The 25,184-nt window shown below is 35.5% G+C and overlaps 2 protein-coding genes across 2 annotated transcripts; both read left to right on the top strand.

Moving 5' to 3' along the window:
• The first annotated feature begins 14,884 nt into the window (after positions 1-14,884).
• On the top strand, positions 14,885-19,384 carry LOC112280013 (monosaccharide-sensing protein 2). Its single transcript, XM_024514917.3, has 7 exons — positions 14,885-15,153; positions 15,388-15,532; positions 15,973-16,539; positions 16,790-17,526; positions 17,708-17,890; positions 18,047-18,234; positions 18,526-19,384. Exons 2-7 carry the CDS (start codon positions 15,457-15,459, stop codon positions 18,980-18,982), a joined length of 2,208 nt encoding a protein of 735 aa, XP_024370685.1. The 5' UTR covers positions 14,885-15,153; positions 15,388-15,456; the 3' UTR covers positions 18,983-19,384.
• On the top strand, positions 19,087-24,765 carry LOC112279851 (uncharacterized). The gene is made up of 11 exons (XM_073532654.1): positions 19,087-19,129; positions 19,530-19,592; positions 19,675-19,951; positions 20,116-20,143; positions 20,476-20,589; positions 20,900-20,996; positions 21,484-21,567; positions 22,052-22,519; positions 23,482-23,599; positions 23,916-23,997; positions 24,338-24,765. Exons 1-11 carry the CDS (start codon positions 19,087-19,089, stop codon positions 24,533-24,535), a joined length of 1,572 nt encoding a protein of 523 aa, XP_073388755.1. The 3' UTR covers positions 24,536-24,765.
• Positions 24,766-25,184: the final 419 nt, after the last annotated feature.

Genomic DNA, 25,184 nt, shown 5'->3' with positions numbered 1-25,184 from the left:
TTTCCTCTCACCTCTTTCCTCTTCCTCTTTCCTCTCACCTCTTTCCTCTTCCTCTTTCCTCTTTCCTCTTCCCTCTTTCCTCTTTTTCTTACCTCTTCCCTCTTTCCTCTTCCTCTTTCCTCTCACCTCTTTCCTCTTTCCTCTTCCTCTCACCTCTTTCCTCTTCCTCTTTCCTCTTCCTCTTTCCTCTTTCTTCTTCCTCTTTCCTCTTCCTCTTTCCTCTCACCTCTTCCTCTTTCATCTCACCTCTTTCCTCTTTCCTCTTCCTCTCACCTCTTTCCTCTTCCTCTTTCCTCTCACCTCTTTCCTCTTCCTCTTTCCTCTTCCCTCTTTCCTCTTTTTCTTACCTCTTCCCTCTTTCCTCTTCCTCTTTCCTCTCACCTCTTTCCTCTTTCCTCTTCCTCTCACCTCTTTCCTCTTCCTCTTTCCTCTTCCTCTTTCCTCTTCCTCTTTCCTCTTTCTTCTTCCTCTTTCCTCTTCCTCTTTCCTCTCACCTCTTCCTCTTTCATCTCACCTCTTTCCTCTTTCCTCTTTCCTCTCACCTCTTTCCTCTTCCTCTTTCCTCTCACCTCTTTCCTCTTCCTCTTTCCTCTTTCCTCTTCCCTCTTTCCTCTTTTTCTTACCTCTTCCCTCTTTCCTCTTCCTCTTTCATCTCACCTCTTTCCTCTTTCCTCTTCCTCTCACCTCTTTCCTCTTCCTCTTTCCTCTTCCTCTTTCCTCTTTCTTCTTCCTCTTTCCTCTTCCTCTTTCCTCTCACCTCTTCCTCTTTCATCTCACCTCTTTCCTCTTTCCTCTTTCCTCTCACCTCTTTCCTCTTCCTCTTTCCTCTCACCTCTTTCCTCTTCCTCTTTCCTCTTTCCTCTTCCCTCTTTCCTCTTTTTCTTACCTCTTCCCTCTTTCCTCTTCCTCTTTCATCTCACCTCTTTCCTCTTTCCTCTTCCTCTCACCTCTTTCCTCTTCCTCTTTCCTCTTCCTCTTTCCTCTTCCTCTTTCCTCTTTCTTCTTCCTCTTTCCTCTTCCTCTTTCCTCTCACCTCTTCCTCTTTCATCTCACCTCTTTCCTCTTTCCTCTTCCTCTCACCTCTCTCCTCTTCCTCTTTCCTCTTCCTCTTTCCTCTTCCTCTTTCCTCTTTCCTCTTCCTCTTTCCTCTCACCTCTTCCTCTTTCATCTCACCTCTTTCCTCTTTCCTCTTCCTCTCACCTCTTTCCTCTTCCTCTTTCCTCTTCCTCTTTCCTCTTCCTCTTTCCTCTTTCCTCTTCCTCTTTCCTCTCACCTCTTCCTCTTTCATCTCACCTCTTTCCTCTTTCCTCTTCCTCTCACCTCTTTCCTCTTCCTCTTTCCTCTTCCTCTTTCCTCTTCCTCTTTCCTCTTTCTTCTTCCTCTTTCCTCTTCCTCTTTCCTCTCACCTCTTCCTCTTTCATCTCACCTCTTTCCTCTTTCCTCTTCCTCTCACCTCTCTCCTCTTCCTCTTTCCTCTTCCTCTTTCCTCTTCCTCTTTCCTCTTTCCTCTTCCTCTTTCCTCTCACCTCTTCCTCTTTCATCTCACCTCTTTCCTCTTTCCTCTTCCTCTCACCTCTTTCCTCTTCCTCTTTCCTCTTCCTCTTTCCTCTTCCTCTTTCCTCTTTCTTCTTCCTCTTTCCTCTTCCTCTTTCCTCTCACCTCTTCATCTTTCCTCTCACCTCTTCCTCTTTCCTCTCACCTCTTTCCTCTTCCTCTTTCCTCTCACCTCTTTCCTCTTCCTCTTTCCTCTTTCCTCTTCCCTCTTTCCTCTTTTTCTTACCTCTTTCTTCTCACCTCTTCCTCTTTCCTCTCACCTCTTTCCTCTTCCTCTTTCCTCTTCCCTCTTTCCTCTTTCTCTTACCTCTTTCCTCTTACCTCTTTTCTCTTCTTTTCCTCTCACCTCTTTCTTCTTCCTCTTTCCTCTTCATCTTTCCTCTCACCTCTTTCCTCTTCGTCTTTCCTCTTTCCTCTTCCTTCTTTCCTCTTTCTCTTACCTCTTTCCTCTTACTTCTTTCCTCTTCTTTTCCTCTCACCTCTTTCCTCTTCCTCTTTCCTCTTTCCTCTTCCTCTTTCCTCTTTCCTCTTCCTCTTTCCTCTCACCTCTTCCTCTTTCATCTCACCTCTTTCCTCTTCCTCTTTCCTCTCACCTCTTTCCTCTTCCTCTTTCCTCTTCCCTCTTTCCTCTTTTTCTTACCTCTTTCCTCTTTCTTCTTCCCTCTTTCCTCTTTTTCTTACCTCTTTCCTCTCACCTCTTCCTCTTTCCTCTCACCTCTTTCCTCTTCGTCTTTCCTCTTTCCTCTTCCCTCTTTCCTCTTTCTCTTACCTCTTTCCTCTTACCTCTTTCCTCTTCTTTTCCTCTCACCTCTTTCCTCTTACCTCTTTCTTACCTCTTTCTTACCTCTCACCTCTTTCCTCTTACCTCTTTCTTACCTCTTCCTTTCCTCTCACCACTTTCTTACATCTTCCTTTCCTCTCACCTCTTTCCTCTTACCACTATCTTACCTCTTCCTTTCCTCTCACCTCTTTCCTCATACATCTTTCCTCTTCCTTTCCTCTTCCTTTCCTCTTTCCTCTTACCACTTCCTTTCCTCTTACCTCTGTTCTCCCCGCCTCTTTCCTTCTTTCCCTCCCGTCTCCCTCCCATCTCCATCTGTCCACATTCAACGGCCCAGATCATCCCATCGGCTTAAGGACCTGTTTCTGTTCCATGGTTCCCCCTTCTCGCCCTTGGGTCCGGTTATCCACTATAGTCCTGTCCCGCCACCGCGCGGGAACCTATGGCCGTAAGCTTTGAAGCGACAAACGTTGGCTTTGTGTGTGGGACTGTGCTCGAGTGTCCCTTGGTAACCCTAAATGGATGGACTTTAGTGAGGAGAGCCTCTCTTGAAAATAATTATTTGACAAAAGGATCTCTTAAACCAATATATATTAAATTATTCATAAAAAACCAAAAATAACTAATAATTTGTGTTAATTGATGCTGACAGTAACTATTCTTAATAACAATAATAATGATAGGAACTACTAGGTGGGTATTCCCACCTACATTTATGTGTATATTCTTGTGCCAGCACCCCACATACACAGAGTAAAACTCTCATTGATATTTTAAAAAAACAAACAGGGTAAATTTACACTAAAAAGTTTGTGTGCAATGATATATGACACTTCTTACTTCGTTCCTTTATTTCTTTTTCTTCTTTCTGTTTTTTTTAAATCAAAATACATTTCAAGTAATTCTTTCATTCATCTAAAAAATAAAATAAAATAAAATTGTTCATTTCATTTCAAGAAACTTTTATTGTAATTTTTTCTGTAATCTTTTATTGTAAACAAGGGTTTTATTTTGTGTGTGCAAGGATGTGTGGCACAAGAGGTGTACACACAGTAAAAAGGGTGTATCCACCTAACAGTTCCTATAATAAAATGGAACAAATGAATGCTCTTAGAAATAACCTGTATTCACAAAAGAAATAACAATGCAATCATTAACATTATACGTATGACTAAAGTATAAACAGAAGTACTAAACCCTAAACCAAGGTATGAGATTTGAATACTTTGGATATTTATTACAACCCTTCCAATGGTTATAAATGTTGAGGGAGTACAACAACTAAACACAATTCAATGTGATGGAATAGTAAGACGTTCACTGATTTTTTTGTATGCACAAAAATTTATTGAAATGCTTAAAAAAACCGAGTTCATCAAAATAAAGTTTTCTTTATATTTCTTTCTTAATATGAAGAATATTATTGATATAATGTATAATATTTACTAATAAATATGTTGAATGTAACTTAAAATATGAGCATTATTAAATATAGTTAAATTAGCAACAACAACTTCAAAAACACCAAAAGCTCTACTTGCATTCAGACAACATTCACTTTGAGCATCAAGATATTTGGAAAAGTAAAATTAAAATAAAATTTATGTATTTGTACACACACACACACACACACACATATATATATATATATATATATATATACATAAACAGATATTGTTTTCTAGTAACTTGTTTTAAAAATACTCCAATACTTTTAAGATACATGATTGTTGATATATTTGAATGTTTACTCATAAACTTGCCATCTTTGGGTACATTAAAAAAAAAAAAAAAAAAAAAAAGACGAATTATCTTGCAGTGAGATTGCACTTTGTTCTCTATTCAAATGAGAATAAAAATATATCATTTTGAATTATAAAAGAAAAATATAGATAATAAAGAAAAATCAAGTAAAATTATAATACACCTGTTAAAATTAATAATGGTAGGAATATATGAAAGAGTCTATATAAATTATCTATTTTATGTGACAAAAAAATTACTATTTGAACGCAAAAACAAATATGAGGCTAATCAAACTTTGATGATGGCATGTACTTCTTGCTCTTAAATATATTATTTTATATATTAAAATAAAGAAAAAAATATTTTCCAATTTTAAAATAAATCTGTCTAAGATATTTTTTGTGCTATTCGTATTATGAATCATCATTTATATTTGGGATGTTTAAAAATACTTTAAAATAGTTCAATCTTATTTAAGCATATTAAAGATAGGAATAATTGTCTTTAAAATATCAATATTTAATCCAGAAAAACATAAAAGTATATATTTTAATCATTTAAATAATTAAAGAAATTTTGATAAAATTTTAAAATAAAATAGATTAAATTATTATTCTCATCTTTTAAACATTTAATGTTTTTGACAATTTGATATATAAAAGCATAAAATGCATTTTTCTAAAAATTTTATAAAATATTAGTCAATTATGTAGCTTTTTTTGAAGCTTAATATATATATAAAAATCTTGGTAATATTGGATATAAGAATTATTTTTGATAAATTATTATGTTGTTATAAGATTGTTAAATAAATTAATTCCAAATGTATACTTACTCTAAAAATTGCATCAATCAGCAAAATAATAAAATTTGAAAAGTCATATGTGGAAGGTTATTAATCTTTTTGCCAAACCACAAGTTGTGAAAGATGCACAATTAAGTTTGCTATCGTCCTTTCAAATTTTAGCTCGAGAAAAGTAGCAAAGAAAGAAAAACTGCATTTCAAATGAACATAGGTTTATTGACTCAATTTTGTAACTTACATCTACTTACATATCAATAATTTATCTACTCTTTTTTAGAAGCCAAAATAGCTTGGATACAATTCGATATGCTATGGTAGAACTTTTGATATCACTCAAGAGTGATAGAATTGTAAGAAGCTTGCACACACTCCCACAATTGAAGTATTCTTTTGATTAGTAATAAATATTCATTTAACTTCTATTTCACAAGTACCCACACATACTTGAATAGATTTAAACCAAGTGATTAAAGAAACCAAGTAGGTACATAAAAAATTTGCAATAATAACCACTATTTGATTGATTTTGTAATATGTTTAGAATCACTATCATGTTGAATTATGACACAAAAAAGGTTGAAACAATATCATCCACTTATCTTTACAAGCTCACCCTAAAGATTGCTATGATAAAGATTTTGTTTAATTCTCTCTTCTATCTTGCACATATAATCTCTGCCACAAAAAGTCATATAATCCTATACAAAAATTACACGATATTTTTATCATATAAATCACATAACAAGCTTGTAATTGAGATTTTTCATCCCTCATTTAATACCAAGTGCAATTATCAAATTAAAATTGATTGATCTTAGTCTCATTACTGAAAATCACCCTATATCAATCATAGACAATTCAATCTTGATGAATTTGAGCAAATTCCAACAAAAAATATATATTCTTGGCCATGAGCAATGGTTTTTTTTTTTTTTTTTTTTTTTTTTTTTTAATAATGACCAAAGACATGATTCATGAAATCCATGCCTTGTTGTATTGGTGCTTACCACCACATTGAAGTGTTCACTCAAAGCATTCTTTACTTCTACAATATTATCTAATCTATTAAATGTAATCACTCTTATGCACACTTGTCTTTGAGCAGGGATGATGTTTCTTAGGTGCCTCTCTCTTGAAGGCTCTACATTAAGAACATGCTTTCTACAAATCCTAGAGCATCTAAATTTAAAGATATTAAACCATTTTAATACTTCATGTGTGCTACACCCATGCTATAACATGATTGTAGGATTCAATCTCTTTCTTTTGATAATACTGTCATGAGCAAAGCAAACATTCTCAACTACAAGAAAAAAATGTCCTAAGAGACCACACTACTAACTAAAAGTGAAAAGAAGAATCTTAAGTGTTATTGTGAAGTTATTCTTACAATTAAAGGTGACTAATGCAAACAATTCCAAAACTATATCAATAGATCTAAGATTATTCACAATGTAATTTATCTCTTTTTTTTACAAATTTCAACTAAAATTTAGAAAGATAATAGCCAACCTGGTTGTCTATTTTAACCGATTTGCATTTTGGCAATAAAATCAACACTCTTCCAGATATGGCTTTCAAAAATTTATTGTTTTGAAGAATGACTCAGTTTAGAGAGTTAGTATAATTGTATAGCTTTCTATATTAATTATGTACTTGAAGGATATTATTAATTTTTTTTAATATATATTTTTTTAAAAGTATGTATGTTGTTGTAAATCATATATAAATATATATATATATATATATATACATACTAACCACCATAAAATTTATAATGTAAAAAACATAAAAAATTATATATATAATATTGTCTTTTTAGATTTTTATGGCTAGAGATTTAAAATTTTAAGAAATACCTAAAATACATTGTTAAGAAAAAAAAGTAATATTTGAAGTAGTATAACAATTAACAAAAATACATTGATTATCTTAACTACATACAATTTAGAATTTAAAATTTTAGACATGTAAAATATAATATTATAGAAAAATTATTGTTAAATTTATTTTATCATAAATTAAATTATAGGATTATCTTAAAGTTTTAAATTTAATCTTAAATTTTAAATTATAATTTTGTGTGTGTGTGTGTATATATATATATATATATATATATATATAATTTTTTTTTAAAAAAAATAAAATATAATTTTAGAAGGCCGATTGAGAAGGTTTATTGGAACTTCAATTAATGAAGTTATTTATTAATTTATATTTTTTAATATAACTTATATAATAAATATTTTTGTAAAATTTAAATTCTTACTGTTCGTTGATTTTTTAAATAAAATTAACATTCTTTGAAATATTTTTTATTTGAAAATAAAATAAATCATATCAATTTTAGATATTAGTTTAAAATCAAAGTTGCTTTGATATTATATCCAAGATTCTTAAATCTATTCTTGTAAAATGTATTTAAATGTTTTTATTATAAATATTTTTGATAATTTTTAATGTTTATGAAACGGTTTAACTAATATGTATGTATTGTCTTTAAAGATTTAAAATTTAAATAATTAATTAAATTTCAAATATATATACTATTTACAGTTTAATTAAATTAAAATTTTTAAATCCAAAAATAAAATAATTTATTTAATTTTATTGGAAAAAAAATTATTTTCTAAAATTGTGATTGTTAGCTTAATGTATATTGTTTCTCATAGAATTTTATATCATGTTATAATTGTTCCTATAGTATTATACTTGTAACTTTTTTGGCATTTCAAATACATAATACTAGTTGAAATCCATGTCGTTGGGCACAAAAGTGTATTTCTTATATATCTCAGTTTATCTTTAGTTTACTTTAATTTATCTAATTTTTATCCCTTTATCTTAGTGATATTCCAAACAACCAATGAGCGTCCTTTTTGTCTCATTTGTTTATATTCTTTATTAAATAAAGCTCAAAAAGGAATAAACGAGGTTGCTTATTATACAGATTTGATGCACTGTAATTACTTGTTATGTTTTTCAATTTATTTTACTCAATATTTTTTTTTGTATCACTAGAAAAAAAATGAAGTATAAGTAGATTGATATTATACCAATCAAAGTACATCAAAATCATATTTAATTTTTTGAAGCTTTGATTAAAATAATAATAATATGAAAATCATATTATTGCAACAAAATTATTTTGAATCCCAGACATGCTTGAAATTCTTAGATTAGATGAATTTTTAATTACAAAATATTCAATGTTTAATTCAATATGATAAATTATTATTATTATTATTACTATTATTGTTGTTGTTGTTATTATTTTTTGAATGATGAAAACAGATTGAACCTATCTTGTGTATAGCATATTGCTTAAATATTTTAACAAATGTTTTGAAGATTACTAACACCATCACTTCTTATATTAATCATCTATGAAATTTCAAACATTATCTATCTAATAAAAATAATTGTAAAAACTGCTTTAAATATTTAGAATATATTCAAAATATGAAATATATATACTTCAAAATACCATTTATCATCAAATTGATTTTTTAAATTTTGTATTAATCTTTTTGACCTAAAAAGGTAAAACTTACATAGAATATAACAAATCCTTTTTTGATATTTTAAACATATAATATTAAATAAAAAATAATATATTTTAGTTTGTCAAAATAACAAAGTATTTAGATCTATACATATTTTAATACTGGTGTGAAAATATAATTTAAAAATTAAAATATTAACACCTCCTATGATTGTATAATTTGAAGAAGATTTTATCTTACTATTTAATATTGTTAATAGAATTTTAAATCTTGATATTATACATAATATAAATCCTATAAAAATTCGATTTTTAAAATATTATTATACAATCACAAATAATTAAAATCTAGTCTATTTAATAGTCATTTATATCTTTATTTGATATATAGAAGTTATTAATGCTTTTATAAAGATTTAATTTATCAAAAAATAATTTATATAAAAATAAATATAAATATAAATAAATTAATATATTAGTATATATATTAATTATTATATATTTTTTTATTTGTTGTATTATCCATGATTTTATATTTTCTATTACAAGAAATTTATATGGTGCTTGTGTTTTATTATAAGAATATATTAGAATATTAGTTGCCTATATCTTATGTAAAATTTATAATTTATCATATTTTTGAATATTTAATTATATTTAAAATTCTAAAAGATATAAAAATATAATTTTAATATCTATGCAATTTATAAAAAAATATATATTTTATTTTAATAAAATAATAAAAATATAAAAATATAGTCATAAACTCTATTACTTATTTATTTTTTTATATTCTAAAAATAATAATTACAATAGATGTTCTATTTTATAAATATCTTATTTGATTTCTAATAATTGATCAACATCTATAATAATTCATCTGTAGGCTTAAACTACAAATATACCCCAAGTTGATGTATGTACATCTATTATAACTATACACATGTCCAAGGCTTCTGATTGGCTCAATCTAATCTCTTTTCCTTTGTCTTGACGTGGATCTTCTTTTCTTCCTTGCATCATTGTGGATCTCACCCCTCTTTCTTTCTTCGGCATAAGTCTTGGTCTTATCTTCCTTTATCTCCAGTCTTTTGCTATAGATTCAAATCTATTGTCACTATCCAATTCCTAGTCTTTATCTATAAGAGCTCATCTATAGCATAAAGCATACCAATTCAAGGAAATATAACAATTTTTGTAGAAAGCTATGCATCCTCTCTAGTATTGTACATGAAGGAACTTACTCTTAAGTAATAATCTTGTCTAGAATCAATACACTTTATCTTTAATAAATTAAGAGGTGACTTTGAGTAATCGTAAGATGACTTGCACTCTAGGCTAATTATTGTAGCGACTATCATAGATCTACAATATATGGAGAGAAATTGACAGCTTTGTTTTAGAAAAAATCACAACCTCCATGTGGAAATGGTTATATAAATCTGCAAAGACTCCAATTACTACATAAAAATCTAATAAGACATTCAAATTGCCAATCATAGTTGTGAATTTATCAACCCACAATGTGCCTTCTATGAAGGATTGAAATTCTTGTTATATGCCTTATAATCCATATATATTTAATCCAATTCACGACTAACAAACAATCTAAGAACATCAAAAAAAATTCACTTGATGGAGAATTGTAGGCTTGTTGGAAAAACTTGCCAAGAATTTAGGCACACTCAAAGTGAGTGGCCTTAGTCTGATATAAAAAACCACTGGCCAAAATGAAGACCTTCATAGTGATAGAGGATAATTAATGGTCCAAAAAATCACACAAGCCACTCCATAAATTCTCCTTTTCTGTAAATACTTCTAAAACACCACATCATAGATACTCAACTACTCAATTCCGCACAAGGATTATTGTCAAAGGCTAAACAACTTGTTCACAATTTTACTCCTATGAACAAAACCTTAGACCATTATCAACAACAAATCTTGCCCAATGGAGAGTTTTTGTTTTCAATTGGATTATGGATGATTTGAATTGAATTTTTTACTAAAAATGCTCATATATTATTATTAATTGCAAGCTTTGGCCACATGCATTACTAATAAGGTAACTATTGTATTACAATTCTCTTCAATCATTAAATCAATTCACTTAAAGTCACATCTTGATTTGTTGATGTCAAGGTCTATTATTACCTCAGAGTAAGTCTACTTGGATACAATACTAGAGACGATATGAAGCTTCTTGTAAAAACTAATGCATTTCTTTAAATTAGTAGGCTTTTTGCTGCAGATGACCTTATGCAATGCAAGATTGAAAACTGCGAAGTGAAAGTGGATTTGATTCTATTGCAAACGAGTGGAGGTTGAAGAATAAGAGACCATGATCCATACGGTAGAAAGGAAGTGAAATAGGACCTATGCTGAGACAAGGAAGAAAAAGAGGGCAACCAAAATTCATGCCATGAAAGAAAAAAAGAATCTAGATGAGCTAATTAGAAGCTTTGGGTGTATGTATAGACATAATGTGTGTGCATACAGCAACTTGAGGTATGCTTGTAGCCTTAGTCTTATCTATGTATTTAAAACTATATTATATCTTTTAATTTGATAAATATGAAATGTTTAATAAAGCTTTAAGTTTTTAATTATATTAATATGTCTTTAAAGTATTATAAATTTTATTTATACAAAATTATACATTTTTTACATAAAAGTCTTGTTTATGTTTATGGTGTGATTATTCAATATTTAATTAATTTTTTTCTTTATAGATGTATTTTTATTTTATTATTTATTTAAATAAAATAATTATCTACTGGTGTTCTTAGTTTAAAAGTTCATTGACATGTTATGAATTATAAATCATCTACTATAGAAGGTTCTTTTTGTAAAAATAATATAATTTTAATATTTATGACATATGTCTTTTTTGGTATTTATTTGTTTACATAGAGATTTATTTTTGAAAGTTTTAATTTATTAAAAATTTGTGTAGCTAAAATTAGAATATTATTATAATCTTAAATTTCAAACAGATTAAACGGCATTGAGGGTCATATATTATTCTTAATATTTTGAAATTACTTCTGAAGATTTCAAATTTCTTTTCAACACTTTTTCATCCTTAAATTTTTCTATTGATGTTTTCAAAAACTACTAGAAAATCTATTTGAACTATTTTAAGTTAAATGTTTTTTCTTATATATATATATCTATATATATATATATATATATACATATCTATATCTATATATATACATATATTGGTTTTGCAGTGCCTAAAAGTATTTTTATAATAATAATTTCATATCGTACTTTTGCATACCAGATTGTAAAACAATACACAAAGGTAGAGATAGACTTGTTTCTCTTTTAATGAGTAATTAATGTTCAACAATGGGATATATATATATATATATATATATATATATATTTTCAACTAGGTAATTTATTCAATCATTAAATGTCTTATAATTGAGGGAATATTGAAAAATATGGATTGGTTCATTAAAATATACTGAAAACATTTTTAGTTACTGAATGTACTTATGTTCTTCTACTATTAATTTAAATCAAAATTAATCAATTGAATTGGAATTTGTAATGTTTTTATATAACACTATATAGTACTATACAATATTTATATTATACTTAATGTGTACCAATCCATTTACATATATTATAGTACCAGTTTATATACAAGACTTGTATATATATATATATATATATTTTATTCGACTTGTATATCCTCCTTGAACTTTATTCAAAATTGAAATAGTTATTTTATAATATATTTTTTATATAAGATATTTGAATTTATTAAAATATGTTATATAATATCTTTTTTTTTAGCTTTAATTTTTTATTGCTCTATATAATTTTTGAAAAATATCTTTTATTATAAAATATTTAAGATTTCCAAGTAACAATATTTTGTATCACAATGATTCAAATCAAACTAGCATAGGCTTAATTAAAGGATTTCTTACAATTTCATTTTGCTTGAATATATTTTAATAACTTAAAATATATAAACCTGTAAGTAATTCTTATTAGATTTTTTTTGTTAAATCATACTTATTTGATATACTAGTGTTAGATTTATTTATTTATTTACTAACAATATTTTTTAAAATACATTTATGGCTCATCCTCTTCATTTGTTCTACAAATAAATTTCTTTAGACTGTGGGGTTTTTATAACTTGTTCAATATAACCTGTGCATTTTGAAGTTAAGCACTATTAAGTTGGAAATTGCAAAATTATTTTATTATCGTTTGTGAATTGTGCAGAACCATTTCGATTTGTTTGTGTACATGTCATAATAGTACAGTGATATAATCTAATAATATTATATATATATATATATATATATATAGTTGTTTATAATGATATGTTAGAATTTTCAAAAGAAGATGTATATGTTCTTATTTCATAATATTATCTATTACCTTCAAGAATAAATGATGTATTTTTGAGTTTATCTTTACTATTAAAAAACAAAGATACAGCTAAAAAACCAAAAAAAAACCGAAAAGAGATTAATCCACAACCTTTGAGATGTAATAGAATCTTCTCTGAATTAAAATAATTCACAAAAAAATTGTACAAAAACTATCTAAAAAAATCTAATATATTTAATATATATATATATATATATATATATATATTCATTTGCAATAAAAATGAACATTGCATTTAAATAGTTTATAATATATAATAATCACACTTTTAAAAGTTGAAAGCAAAAGATAGTGTTAATTATAACAGAATTGTTTCAAATGATATAAAAACATTTTAAGATTAGTTTAGGCACATCGTAAGTCAACCTTAGGTATTACAGTATTTTGATTATGCATATATAGGTGTAAATTACAAAATATACACAATCTGGGTATAAAAAATTAAGGATATCCATACAACTTCAAACTTTTCAAAATACTTTAGAATATTAATCCAAAGTATTATTGAATTGTATCATACCAGGAATTGGTTGCTGATGCAGTTGTAAGAAATTCTTATGGTTGAATTAAGGAAGACCAAGCAGAATACAACAACATGCCTTCATGTCCCTATTACATGTTACAATATATCCATTTAAGTTTTAAAGTATTCTTAACTTTGTATTCTGAATTGTTTACAAGCTTATTATGATAAATACACTACAAATTTTTAATTGGAAAACTAGAAAAAAGATAGAAAGAAAAAAAACAAGTGAATTCTATTTCCATCTAATGTGACTATTATAGCTTTTCAGAACATGTGCAGACTTTGTAATACTCCAATGACTTATCATTATGCTCAAAATTTTTGTCTCCATAATTAGCTCTGTAAAAATAACACCCATGTTAAATCTTAAATCGAAAAAAATAAAATAAAACACGGGATTATATTTTGTTTGAACAGAATTTAGTGCTTAATTTTCTTAGAAATAAGAAATAAATCAAAATCAACTTTTTCAAAGAGAATGAGCTTCAATTCCCATATGCTGTGGTACCTTTTTTTTTTTCTTTCACAGTGGGGTTTGATTGCAACCAGCTTCATGCCCAGAAAGCTGTTGCAGAGCATACTTTTTTACTTTTGGGGCTGTCTCTGGATAAAAGATTGACCCATTCAGACACCAAGACTGCCACACTATTGTGCATTATATGGGCTAATGTGAACAATTCCATGTGCCCTCACTTTGTGCTGCAAAATGGGTCTGGATTTGAATTGGCATCTGAGTCCTTTTCTTTGCATTCTAATCATGCACCATGTCCATCTGTCCACAATCTCATTAAATGCATAGACTAACCCAATTTTGGGCCAAGGATCGGATGGGGGGGCCAAGTTGCAGAACCAAAATAACACAACTGAATGCTAAATAGGTTGCCCATGTCAATGTAGATAAACACCACTATTAATTGGTGTGTTTTGCATCCAATGTCCGCCCAGGGACCCAAAATTGGGGGCTGTTCCCTTTTCTGTTCCTAGAATGTTCCTAGAATGTTCCTAGACCAGGTCCTTGGACAACCCAAGCCCTAAAATCACTTCCAGTCAAAGGGATGAATAAATTAGGGCTGGGCAGCTAAAACAAAAAATAACACATCCATTAGCAGGGAAGGGGAACAGAAACCGCGGGAACGAGATCTGCTCACGTGGAATATCAGCAGGAAGACGTGGCGGGTCGCGGCCTCTCTGAAGGCGGGCCAGCTGTGCAACCCAAGGGCAGCCGAGGAGAAACGGATCGCCACCGAAGAATGACCGTCACGGGCAGACGAAGAGGAAAAATAGTTTTTTGTTTTATTCCTGCGCTGGCGGGGACCAAAAATATCTGCCCCGGTCAGGGGGGCAGTGTCTGCGAGTTTCGTAGATGGGAAAACTACCAGGGCCCGACAATTCGTTCGTCTGGACTTTTCGTAGATTTTGTACCCAGTTACTGAATATCAACTTCAGGATTACATACTGTGACCCAAACTATGCGTGTAGTAGATTTGACGATCGCGTTGAATTCGGTTTGAATGGATGCTTTTCGGCAAGTTTCATACTCTTCGCAGCGTTTCAATCAGTTGATGATGTCGCGGCGGAGCATGGGCTCGAGTGTGTTGTCTCGAGTTCGTTCCGATCTGCTTTGCTTTGTTTGCATTTATTGCTATTAATACTCTGTTCTAGTTAGGGAGCCTCAGGGCTGTATGTTTGCAATAAAAGGCTACCGGAGGGCCCGATGTCGAAGTGGCCTCCGCGCTCTCCCCCCCTTCATTCTCTCCGGCTGTCACTCCGCTTGACGGGTTCTTTTCACATCCGTCTCCGGATTTGTGTAGGTGTGTGTTTCGGACCTCGTTTAATTTGTTGTTTATTTTATCTTTTCGGCTTGTTGTGGACTTGTAGTTGAGATCGTTAGTGTAGTTTCCGGGTAGCTAGCTTGGTGTATGGTTTTCCTGCATGAGAATTTTTAGTGTATTTAGGCGAGTCTGAAAGGTGTAGATTTCGTAGAGGAGAGGGCCTGATTGGTTGGTTACCTTCATGCGCGATCTAATGGAATGATTGGGATTCAGGTGCTGTGGATGATAGCGGAGTGGTGATAGATCTTTGAGTACTGGAGCTTCGGAGGCTCGAATAGCAGAATGGCAGCCTTTATGGTGGCTGCCGTGGCCGCCATTGGAAACATGTTGCAAGGATGGGACGGTGGAGCCATTGCAGGTATGGACATTAGAAAAGGCTGGATTGTGTTGGAATTGATTTTTGACCGTGAAAATGGATTTGAATTACATCAATCCAATGTATCGCATCTGAAGTACACAAGTTTCATTTAAAATTCAGAGGTGAATGGATAATAAACATTTTCCCATATGTTTGTTGTCAGTTTGTCAAGAAATACATTTCCAGAATTATCAGAACACTTGCTTGCTTATGTGTCTTGAGTCGCTTGCATAGCCGTTTTGAGGTCATTCCGTGGAAGCCATTACTGCGCTGTGTATCTGAGTGCAATCTGATCTGTTTTTTTCGCATAATGACACTAGAGCCTCCGATCAGCGAAGTCGAAGTGTTAATGTAGTTATGTATCTCGTCATGATTAGATGCTTATCTTATTGGTGGTGTGCGCGATTTGGATGACTATTAATGAACTTTCTTTGTCTCAGGAGCACTCCTGTACTTGAAGCCCGAATTTCATCTGGATCAAACGCCTGCCCTTGAAGGAGAGGTTGTTGCTTCTACTCTAGTGGGCGCAGTCGCCGCTGTGTGCATTGCAGGACCGTCTGCTGATTGGCTCGGACGGAGATTTATGCTCTGCGTATCCGGTGTTCTGTACTCACTTTCAGCTCTTGTGATGCTCTGGTCTCCGACCGTGTACGTTCTCATAGCGGGACGTCTCATCATCGGCTGTGCCATTGGATTGGCAGCGACGATCGCACCAATCCTAATTTCGGAGTCGGCTCCTTCCGAAATTAGGGGTCAGCTAGCGACGTTCCCTCAATTCCTTGGATCTGGAGGGCTGTTTCTTGCTTACGTGATGGACTTCATGTTCTCACTGCAACCTGATGTCAACTGGAGATTTATGCTTGGAATCTTGCTCATTCCTTCTCTTTTATACGTTGTCCTTGGAACGACGGTACTACCGGAATCGCCACGTTGGCTAGTGAGCAAGGGTCGCATGAACGAAGCTAAGAAAGTTTTGCAGAAAATTCGAGGTCGAGAGGACGTTGATGGTAAGATTAAATCTCAACAATTGTTATGACCCCTGGACGTTGTTTCGTGATATTCTAAGTCAATTGTTATACCAAATGTATATATCGAAGGCGCTGCACAGTATTGGGGAGCCGCAGAGAGTTGCATGAGAACGTATACTGATATAGTCAGCTCTGAATTCCGTTTCAAATGCTTGTAAATTTTTTTTCATGTACTTCTGGTCGTTAATGTTTTCTTTGTTTGACTCGAATTTTATCTCGGTATGTGCAGGAGAAATGTCCTTACTAGTTGAGGGTCTTGGAGTTGGTGCTGAAACGCATATAGAAGAGTGGTTGTTGAAGCCATCTGAGAAACCTTCCAAGGATGATGATGACTCGGTTATGGAAGACGGTCAAATTAAGCTGTATGGCCCAGATGACTCTACCTGGATTGCTACTCCAATCGTTGACGAGTTTGGCCACTCAATGGCAAACGCTCTTTCTAGAAGCCAAATGACTGAGAGTCGTATGTCGCAGTTCCTAGATCCTGTGGTGACCATGATGGGAAGCGTCCAGAACAGTTTTCACGACATGGGCCTTATGTCTCAGGACGACGATGAGAACAGATGGGATGAGGAAAACCAAGAACCTGGCCTTGAAACATCTCTACTATCCGGTGCACCCATGTCTAGAAATAACTCCAAGAACAAGGGTTCTATGTCCCGACAGCACTCTAGGTCTCGTAGCAGAAGGCACTCCAGGTCAAACTCCATTTCTGGGTATTCTCGCCGTCATTCAAGATCTTACTCCAAGAACAATGGACAGGACGGTCAAATGTCCGAGTTCTCTGGGAGCGTTGGTGTTGGCGGTGGATGGCAGCTTGCGTGGAGGTGGGATGAAGGTGCTAAGGATGGCGAAGATGCCGGTTTGAGGCGTGTTTTCGTGAAGGGCGAAGGTGGTGACATGTCTACCATGTCTACCATGTCTGTTCCAGGAGGTCAACCTCTTGAGGATGGTGAATCTTTCCAGGTATGGTACTGAATTGAGGGTTTTTCATGAACGGATTGAATGGAATGTTAGTCAACTCTTTCGCTTGGTAATCGCTAGGACAATCGGACTGCATTTGGTTTATTTTGAAAATTCATTTGCATACTTTTGGTTGCTTTGCATTGATGAATTAGTTTTTTGCTGATGGTCATTGGTCTTGCAGGCACAAGTTATTGTTGCTCAATCATCACTGTTCTCAAAGGAATTGATGGGCGAGCATCCAGTGGGACCTGCCATGATTCACCCTGCAGAAACCGCAACCCGAGTTCCTCCAGTTCAAAACTTGTGGGATGCTGGTGTGAAACGTGCACTTTTTGTTGGAGTAATTCTTCAAATCTTGCAACAGGTATGCATCCTTACCATCTGAAATAACCATAATCTTTCTTCTTGCTCTGGTTAGGTGGATACGCACGCACGTTGGTGTTTTACAAGCACCCATAATGATTCTTCCGTCTTTGGAAATTTTAGCTTTTGGCAGTTGACCTTGAACCTGTTTGTGCAGTTCTCTGGAATCAATGCTGTGCTTTACTTCACCCCCCAAATTCTTATGCAATCTGGAGCCGGAGATATATTGAGTCAGTTTGGTCTTAACGCGGAGTCTTCATCAATCTTGGCGAGTGGAGTCACTTGCTTTCTCATGTTGCCTTGCATTGTCCTCGCTATGAGGCTTATGGACGTTTCTGGCCGCCGGTAACCATTTTTGTTCTCCCTATATTGGATTTATGTTTGGCTTCTCCATTTGGTTCTCACTGTAAAATAGGATAATCCTGCATGCCGCTAAGGGCTCTGCTCTCATGTTTATGTCCCTTCTGCTTATCATATCTGTGCTGTTGAGCTATAGCTGTGTCTGTATCAAAGCAGTCCCATTTCTTTCGAATACTGTCCTTGTTTTAGAAAATGGTTGTCCTAGATTTTCATATTAAATTCGCTAGGTCAAATTCTTCACTTTTGGTCTAATGGATTATCCGGTTTGACTTACAGGGGACTGCTTTTGACTACTTTACCAGCCCTCACCATCTCGTTGGTGTCACTTGTGGTCGTGAACCTTTTCAAGGCAACTGGTCTTATTCCCGCATTGATTTCCTTCGTCTGCGTGACAGTCTTCATCTGTGCTTTCGTGGCCGGCTTTGGTCCCATCCCCAACATTCTTTGCTCTGAGATTTTCCCTACTCGAGTGCGTGGCACCTGCATTGGGATCTGTGCTGGAGCTATGTGGACAAGCAATGTCTGCATCACATACGCGTTTCCGATTCTGAACAAGAGTTTCGGTTTGCAAGGAGTGTTCGGTTTCTTTGCGATAGTTACATTCGTTGCCTGGATTTTCGTATTCCTTTACGTTCCCGAGACCAAGGGCCAGCCCTTGGAGATCATCTGCGAGATCTTTGCCTTGGCTGCAAGGAATGCCGAAAGGAGGGACCACGAAGATGATGACTACTAGCCTTCTTTCAAGACGTTGATCAAATCATATGAGTTCATATACTTCTATAACGAGTTTTGTCCGCTCCGTCCCTTGTTTTGTTGGGACCAACGTTCCCACTCATGATGTGGGCTAGTGGCGGTATTTACGAGATTGTTGAAAATGTAGGTAGGAAATGTAATGTTTTCTGTCTATAACTCTATTAAGTCATATAAGGATCTCAGAGGAGTTTAGTACAGACGTTTCCGACTCCAAATGGGCTTCGCCATTGTGGCTTAGCCTTCAATCAGGCTGATCTTCAAAGCCAATTTTTAGCGTATAGACTTATTACTACAGTCAGCTTCAATGACTAGTTCTTGCTGATTCTTGTAATTGAGCTTTTTTGAAATTTCACATTCTCTCAATCCCGAGGGATTAGCTGGAGTTCTGTTTCTTGTTGATTTCCAGTTTACTTTACCCGGCATGCTCCGAGTTTGGATTCTTTGAGTTTGGATATTTATCAGACGTTCTGCAGCTTTATTTTGATGTTTTGTGGTCAAGTGACTGTTTAGTTAGCTGCTCTTGCCAGAGTGTTCAGCATTGTCGCTGAAATGGCTGAGGGAAGTGCCCACTTTAAAGTTCGTTACCACTGGTTCAGGATCCTCATTTGGTGCCATGTCGAGTCAGTACACCTGTTCAAGAATGATTGCAAGCATGTGAAGTATTCTTGTAAGTTACACTGAGATTCGCCGATGTGTCCGAGTCATCATTCCTTGTATCCCTTTATATTACTTCTGATTCACCTCTTACCCCTTACCTCCCGTATTCCGACGGACCCCACCCCACCCACTTTTTTAATCCCCTCCATAGTTTTAAGCTATCTCAGTCCCAAGCATTGATTCTTTGTTTACTGAACAGTGGCCTCTTGTATACATGCTGCTTGGTTGTTGCAACAGATTTCCTTCTATTCCAAGCCGTTCTTGTTCCTGAAGCATCCTCTGTTCTTTGCTGGTAATTGTTACACATAAACATCTCATGCCTGCGCAAACTTCATGAATGAACACTGCGGGTTGACTCTGCGGGGGAGCATTTCATATGCCATCGACTTGTGTTGGTTTCATGGTTTGTGGTCTTTGCACGATAGCATGATATACGTTGCCTATTTGACGTGGCAGCTGTTTCCGCACTTTTGGAATTGCATATGTGAGTACCCACAACTGGGTCACTTTCATGACGGAGGGAAGAGTCCAAGGAGAATCAGTTTTCTGTACCCATATGGCTCCTTGTGACTGGTTGATGCAGGTTCTGAGATAGAGGAGTTTCCCCCTGATCAAAGTGCAGTGTTTCTTGAGTCTCTTTTTATCCCTGCAACGAAGCATAAGACTGTTTGAAGAATTAATTCTTCGTTTTCGTTTCATGTTTTTGTTGGTGGAAAAAAGTAAAATTTCGATCGATATTCCTTCTCACGTTTCCGAAATCCAGAAGTTGCTCAGAGGTAAGGAGTCATGGCTGCTATGGTGATGACACCGTCGCAGATTTCTTTGCCGATTTCGAACGGGCATGCATTGAACGTGAGGAAGGACACCAGCGGGATTCAAATTGACATCAGTGGGCCTGATCACGAGGCAGACGGTGAAGCGGACGACCAGGTGGTTGCAAATCCTCGATTCTTTCTGTAGTTATCTTCTCACCTCCTCCTGCACAAGTCAAAAGCAGCACATAATACAGGTACTGAAAGCTTTGCGGATTCAGGGTTCAAAGTGAGCAAGTTTCTTGCACACACCGCTGACAAGGGTTTTAAAATTTCCTGTTCATTGCGTATATCTCATCATTCAAAAACACGAAAATATGGACAATGGCTTCACTCTCCTGGATGATGGCTATCAGAAGAAAGCATCCACACGGTGAACATATCCTTCAAGAGTGCATAATGAGGAGTATGTGTGTTGGAAATTGCAGAGCATGCCTGGCAAGACTAGAGCTGCTGAGGAACCTCAAAGCGTCTTCACCTCATTTAAGAACGTGATGTTCGGTTCCAATACTCCTCATGCACCAGGTGTGTCTGAAATAGCTATTCTGGAATTCTAATCATTATTGGAGTTGTAAACTTATAATTTGCATTTCTTCTGTGCGTACGTATTAAGCTTGTTCTGGGGAAAAGTAACTTTGGAACTTTAGTGTACAAGTATCCAAATCGTTTGAGAAGTGGGAAAGTATTAGTAGGTTTCTCTCAATGTTTCTCCCCTCCGTGGCTTCTGACGGCTTCTCCTGCACACTCGATGCAATAGTTCTCTTTTTAACCCTCACAATTGTAGAGACATCTTGACGTCTATGACGCAATGTCGTTAGAATTTGACTGCTGAATAGTAGGAAGCCAATTCGTCTGTGACTTGGGCTTAGAGTATTTCCTTGGGTCGGCTTGCAAGTTGAGGACCTAAATTTGAAATGGACTGTGGCCGTGTTAGCACATTTCGTTGCCGTTCACTTCTGTCATCTCGATATTGTCTTGAAGTGTTAAAATAATGATTCGTTCTCCCATGCAGAGATGTTAGGTGGTGATCATGATTCTTCTGGAGTTGAACTCTCCAATGAGAATAGCAGTGATTTCCAGCATCAAGAAGACCCAAGTACGTCTGTCATCAACTTCTTGAACGACAACTTAACAGAGTGATCATTAAAATTAACAACCGTCGTTGATTAGATGAGCTTCGCTGTGATGAAGTGTCTGTTATGGAGTGGCCGGATATTGATGTGGAATTATCTATCGTGGAGAATTCTTTTTCCTCAGCATATCTTAGGTGTTTGGGGGTTTGTGACGGGTCCACTGGCATGAAGTGGATGTAGGCAATGCAATTGCTACAAGAACCTTCTTCTGTCCTGAAGAAATGCGGCGACAATGAATTAGTTTCGGGTAGTTGTCTAGTGTGGAGGCAACCTACATGCTTTCAGAAGCAACATTCCGGTTGCTTCTGGTTAGTAGGTTCAACATGACGTTCAGTTACCAGCCTCGAAGTGTAACACCTGATACATGACTTTGTCGATTTACGTGCATTTCTAAGAGATGATATGACAATTTATCTGAGACTAATAGCTGTTGATGTTGACGGGCAGATGAAACTGTTCCTGGATCAACTAACGACAGTGCTTGTCACGGACCCAGTGAAGAAAATTCCCAGGAAAAAATTGATTTCCACCCTGCGTCTGAACCTCAGAGACTGACGGTCGCATTTCCCTCAACTCCTGGACATTCATCCATTACACAAGCAGCTGAAGACCAAAGCAATCCTCCAACTGCACATTCAACTGACAGCAAGGTGAGCAGCACAAATAAAAGTCCCTCCAGGCCGTCCTCGCCCTTTAGGCAAGGCCAGGATGAGCACATTGGTAGTGTGCATTCGATCGCTGGGTCGGGAACTCAAGGGGACGCAGTCGTGATTGCAACTAATATAAGGAGTGCCAGCTTTCAGTCTGCACAAGGGGAACACTACCAGCATCAAGGTCAGCAGTCAGTTCTGAATCCAGCATCACACTCCCAGTCGCAGTTCCTTCTCACCATTTCTGCGCCATCCTCGCAATCAGGTCAACCTCTTTTTTTCTACGAAAAGATCACAGCTTGATAACTACATTCTTCCAAATTAGGTTTGAACTTGTGAAAACTGCATTTTAGTACTAACATGATCAATTTCGGCTGATCGAAATCTTGTGAAGTCAGGTCAGTGTCCGGGAGCTAGTATTTTCCGCCGGCGGAAACTGGGATCGGCTGCCTCCGGCTGAACGCAGCTCAGTTTCCGCAGTGGAAACTAGGTAAACACTGGACCGGGTGTCTCCTGCGGCTTGTGGGGATACCTGGTCCCGCGTGGATCCACAATCTGATATCACCGATTGTGGATCCCCCAACTGCATTTTGTTACGCTTAGTCATCTAAGCGCAAGCGTGATGATTATCGTATGGTTTAGGAGAGTTTTTATGTAGGTCATTGACCGCTTAGAGAAAGTATCCAGTCAGTACTTTCCAATACCAGCAACTCGTGCCAGTGATCAAGTGTTCCTTAGCCTGAACTCGAAGAGATGCATACAATAGGTATTTTGCATCTGCCTACACATGAACTTCGCGTAGTACTCAATCGCGTGTCCTGGAAGTGGTGAATGATAAATAGAGGTTGCGTGTAGGAGAAAGAGTCAATTCGAAGTTTTTTTTTTTTTTTTTTTTTTTTGTTCCAAATGCGAACGAGTGCTTCTTGTGACATTAAGGGAAGTCCAAGCAACCTTCGTTGCAGTGCTCGGGGAAGTAAAGGTATGAATCAAAAGGCAGCTGAGGGATCCACAGTCAGGCGGCGGAAACTTAGGCGGAAACTGGGCTGCGTTCCGCCAGAGGAAGCCAAGCCCAGTTTCCGCCGGCGTAAAAAACTAGTTTCCGGTCAGTGTGAGACGGGGCTGCCGCACTTGAACCAATTTATAGCCACATTAGCAAGGCTTTGCAATATACAGGGTTGAAAGATGCTTGTCAGCTTCCAGATAATGTAGCGATGCCAGCTCCTGCAGGTGTGTCAGCAGCCGGTGGTGCCCAATTGGAGCATCTTCTTGCTCGTGTGAAGCATGAGAAGACAGTATTACGAGCCCTCGCTTGGGAGGAAAGTGCCAAGGCCAGAGCCTACAATCGGTAGGTATTTAGTATCAGCCATATTCGTGATTTAGTCCAAGGAAACGTCTCGTATTAGATGTAAATCTTGAGTAGGGCTGATGGAGCTAATACTCTTATTGAATGGTATCTGAGAAACAATTCACAGCCGGAATTAGTAGTATCGGTGGTTAAGGCAATTCAAATTGATTACATCATTACAGAGTGTGCTACCAATATCGGAATTCCTGGAGGCTACTTGTCATTCGTCTCAGGAACATGCCCATTGTATCCAATCTTGCAACCTCGTGACACTCTTCAGATCAGGTTTTGTCTGAAAAATATGTTGCTGGGACAGATATACTAGGGATGAGTCAAAGATTACGGCATGGGAGAATACGATGAAGGCAAAGGCAGAAGCTAAAATGCGGAAGGCCCAGGTACTCACCTACATTTGATAGCATTACAAATGATTCATTTGTGATTTAGTGGTGATTCAACGGCGGTAACGTGAATAGGTCTTGTGATAACTCACGATTACTTTGAATCCATAAACGTCAGCGATATTACCTGTAGATTTCCATGTGATCATTATCGATTTCATCATGCAATGCACCACAGTTATTCTCCGTGAAATGGTTAGGTGTACTGGAAAACACTCTATGTCCGTTTACTAATCCATGCTTTTAAAAGAATTGACGTGAAGATGGTTTCATTGGGTGCAATGATGAAAAATTAAGACAAGAAGATGACGTTTACGTGTAATGCATTCAATGGCAGGAGGACCTAGACAAGCAGAGGGCCAACCACATCGAGAAGATGAAGAATGCTGTGGCAAGTGTGCACTGCAAGGCGCAAGAGAAGAGGGCTGCTATGGAGGCTCGCAGAGCGGAAGACATTGTGAAGGCCGAAGAAATTGCCTCTCGCATTCGAGCAACTGGAAAGATGCCTCGCAAATGCTTGTGCGTGTCTGCTTAAAATCTGAGCATCCACTACATCTCTCTCGATCTTGAAATCTACCGTGAACAGACGCACAACACTAGATACCATGTTCCTCGTAGAAGAACAACAGTAGTATGGAAGGGGCGAACTCACTCTGCACATCATTGATCCATGCTGCGTAGAGGTATCCAGTCTTGGTGGACTATTCTTGACACCATGTTTTGTTGAGCATAGCCATATAATTTTGAAATTCCGGTTATAAGTCATCTCCTTTAAGTACGGATATACATATACATATATATATATATATATATCTCCAGTTCTCTAAAGCAACTTCAAGCTTGTTCACATTCTGTACGAGACATTCTTACCTTACGGTGCACTCAGAAAGTACAATACTATCAAACACTGAAGTGACGGTGGATACCTTCGAAGATGCACTTTCGTGGACGTTTGTAGAGGTCTGCATCACTTTTTCCTCCACGAATGACCGGAATAACACAAAACTGAACAAATCCAGGTGGTTTTTTATAATCACATCAGCAGAATTCGAAGGCACATGTATCCGCTGCTTGAAAAGACTCTATCAAACCTACAACTCCAATCAGCCCCGCGACTCGCTGATTCTTAACATCCTAATTCATGATGAGGAGCAAACTAATTACGCAGTGGTCATAAATCATGT

Source organism: Physcomitrium patens, chromosome 3 (assembly GCF_059467195.1).
Source record: "Physcomitrium patens ecotype Gransden chromosome 3, ASM5946719v1, whole genome shotgun sequence".
Lineage (NCBI taxonomy): Eukaryota > Viridiplantae > Streptophyta > Bryopsida > Funariales > Funariaceae > Physcomitrium > Physcomitrium patens.
The sequence above is the reverse complement of the archived record's forward strand: the minus strand, read 5'-3'. Positions and strand labels throughout refer to the sequence as shown.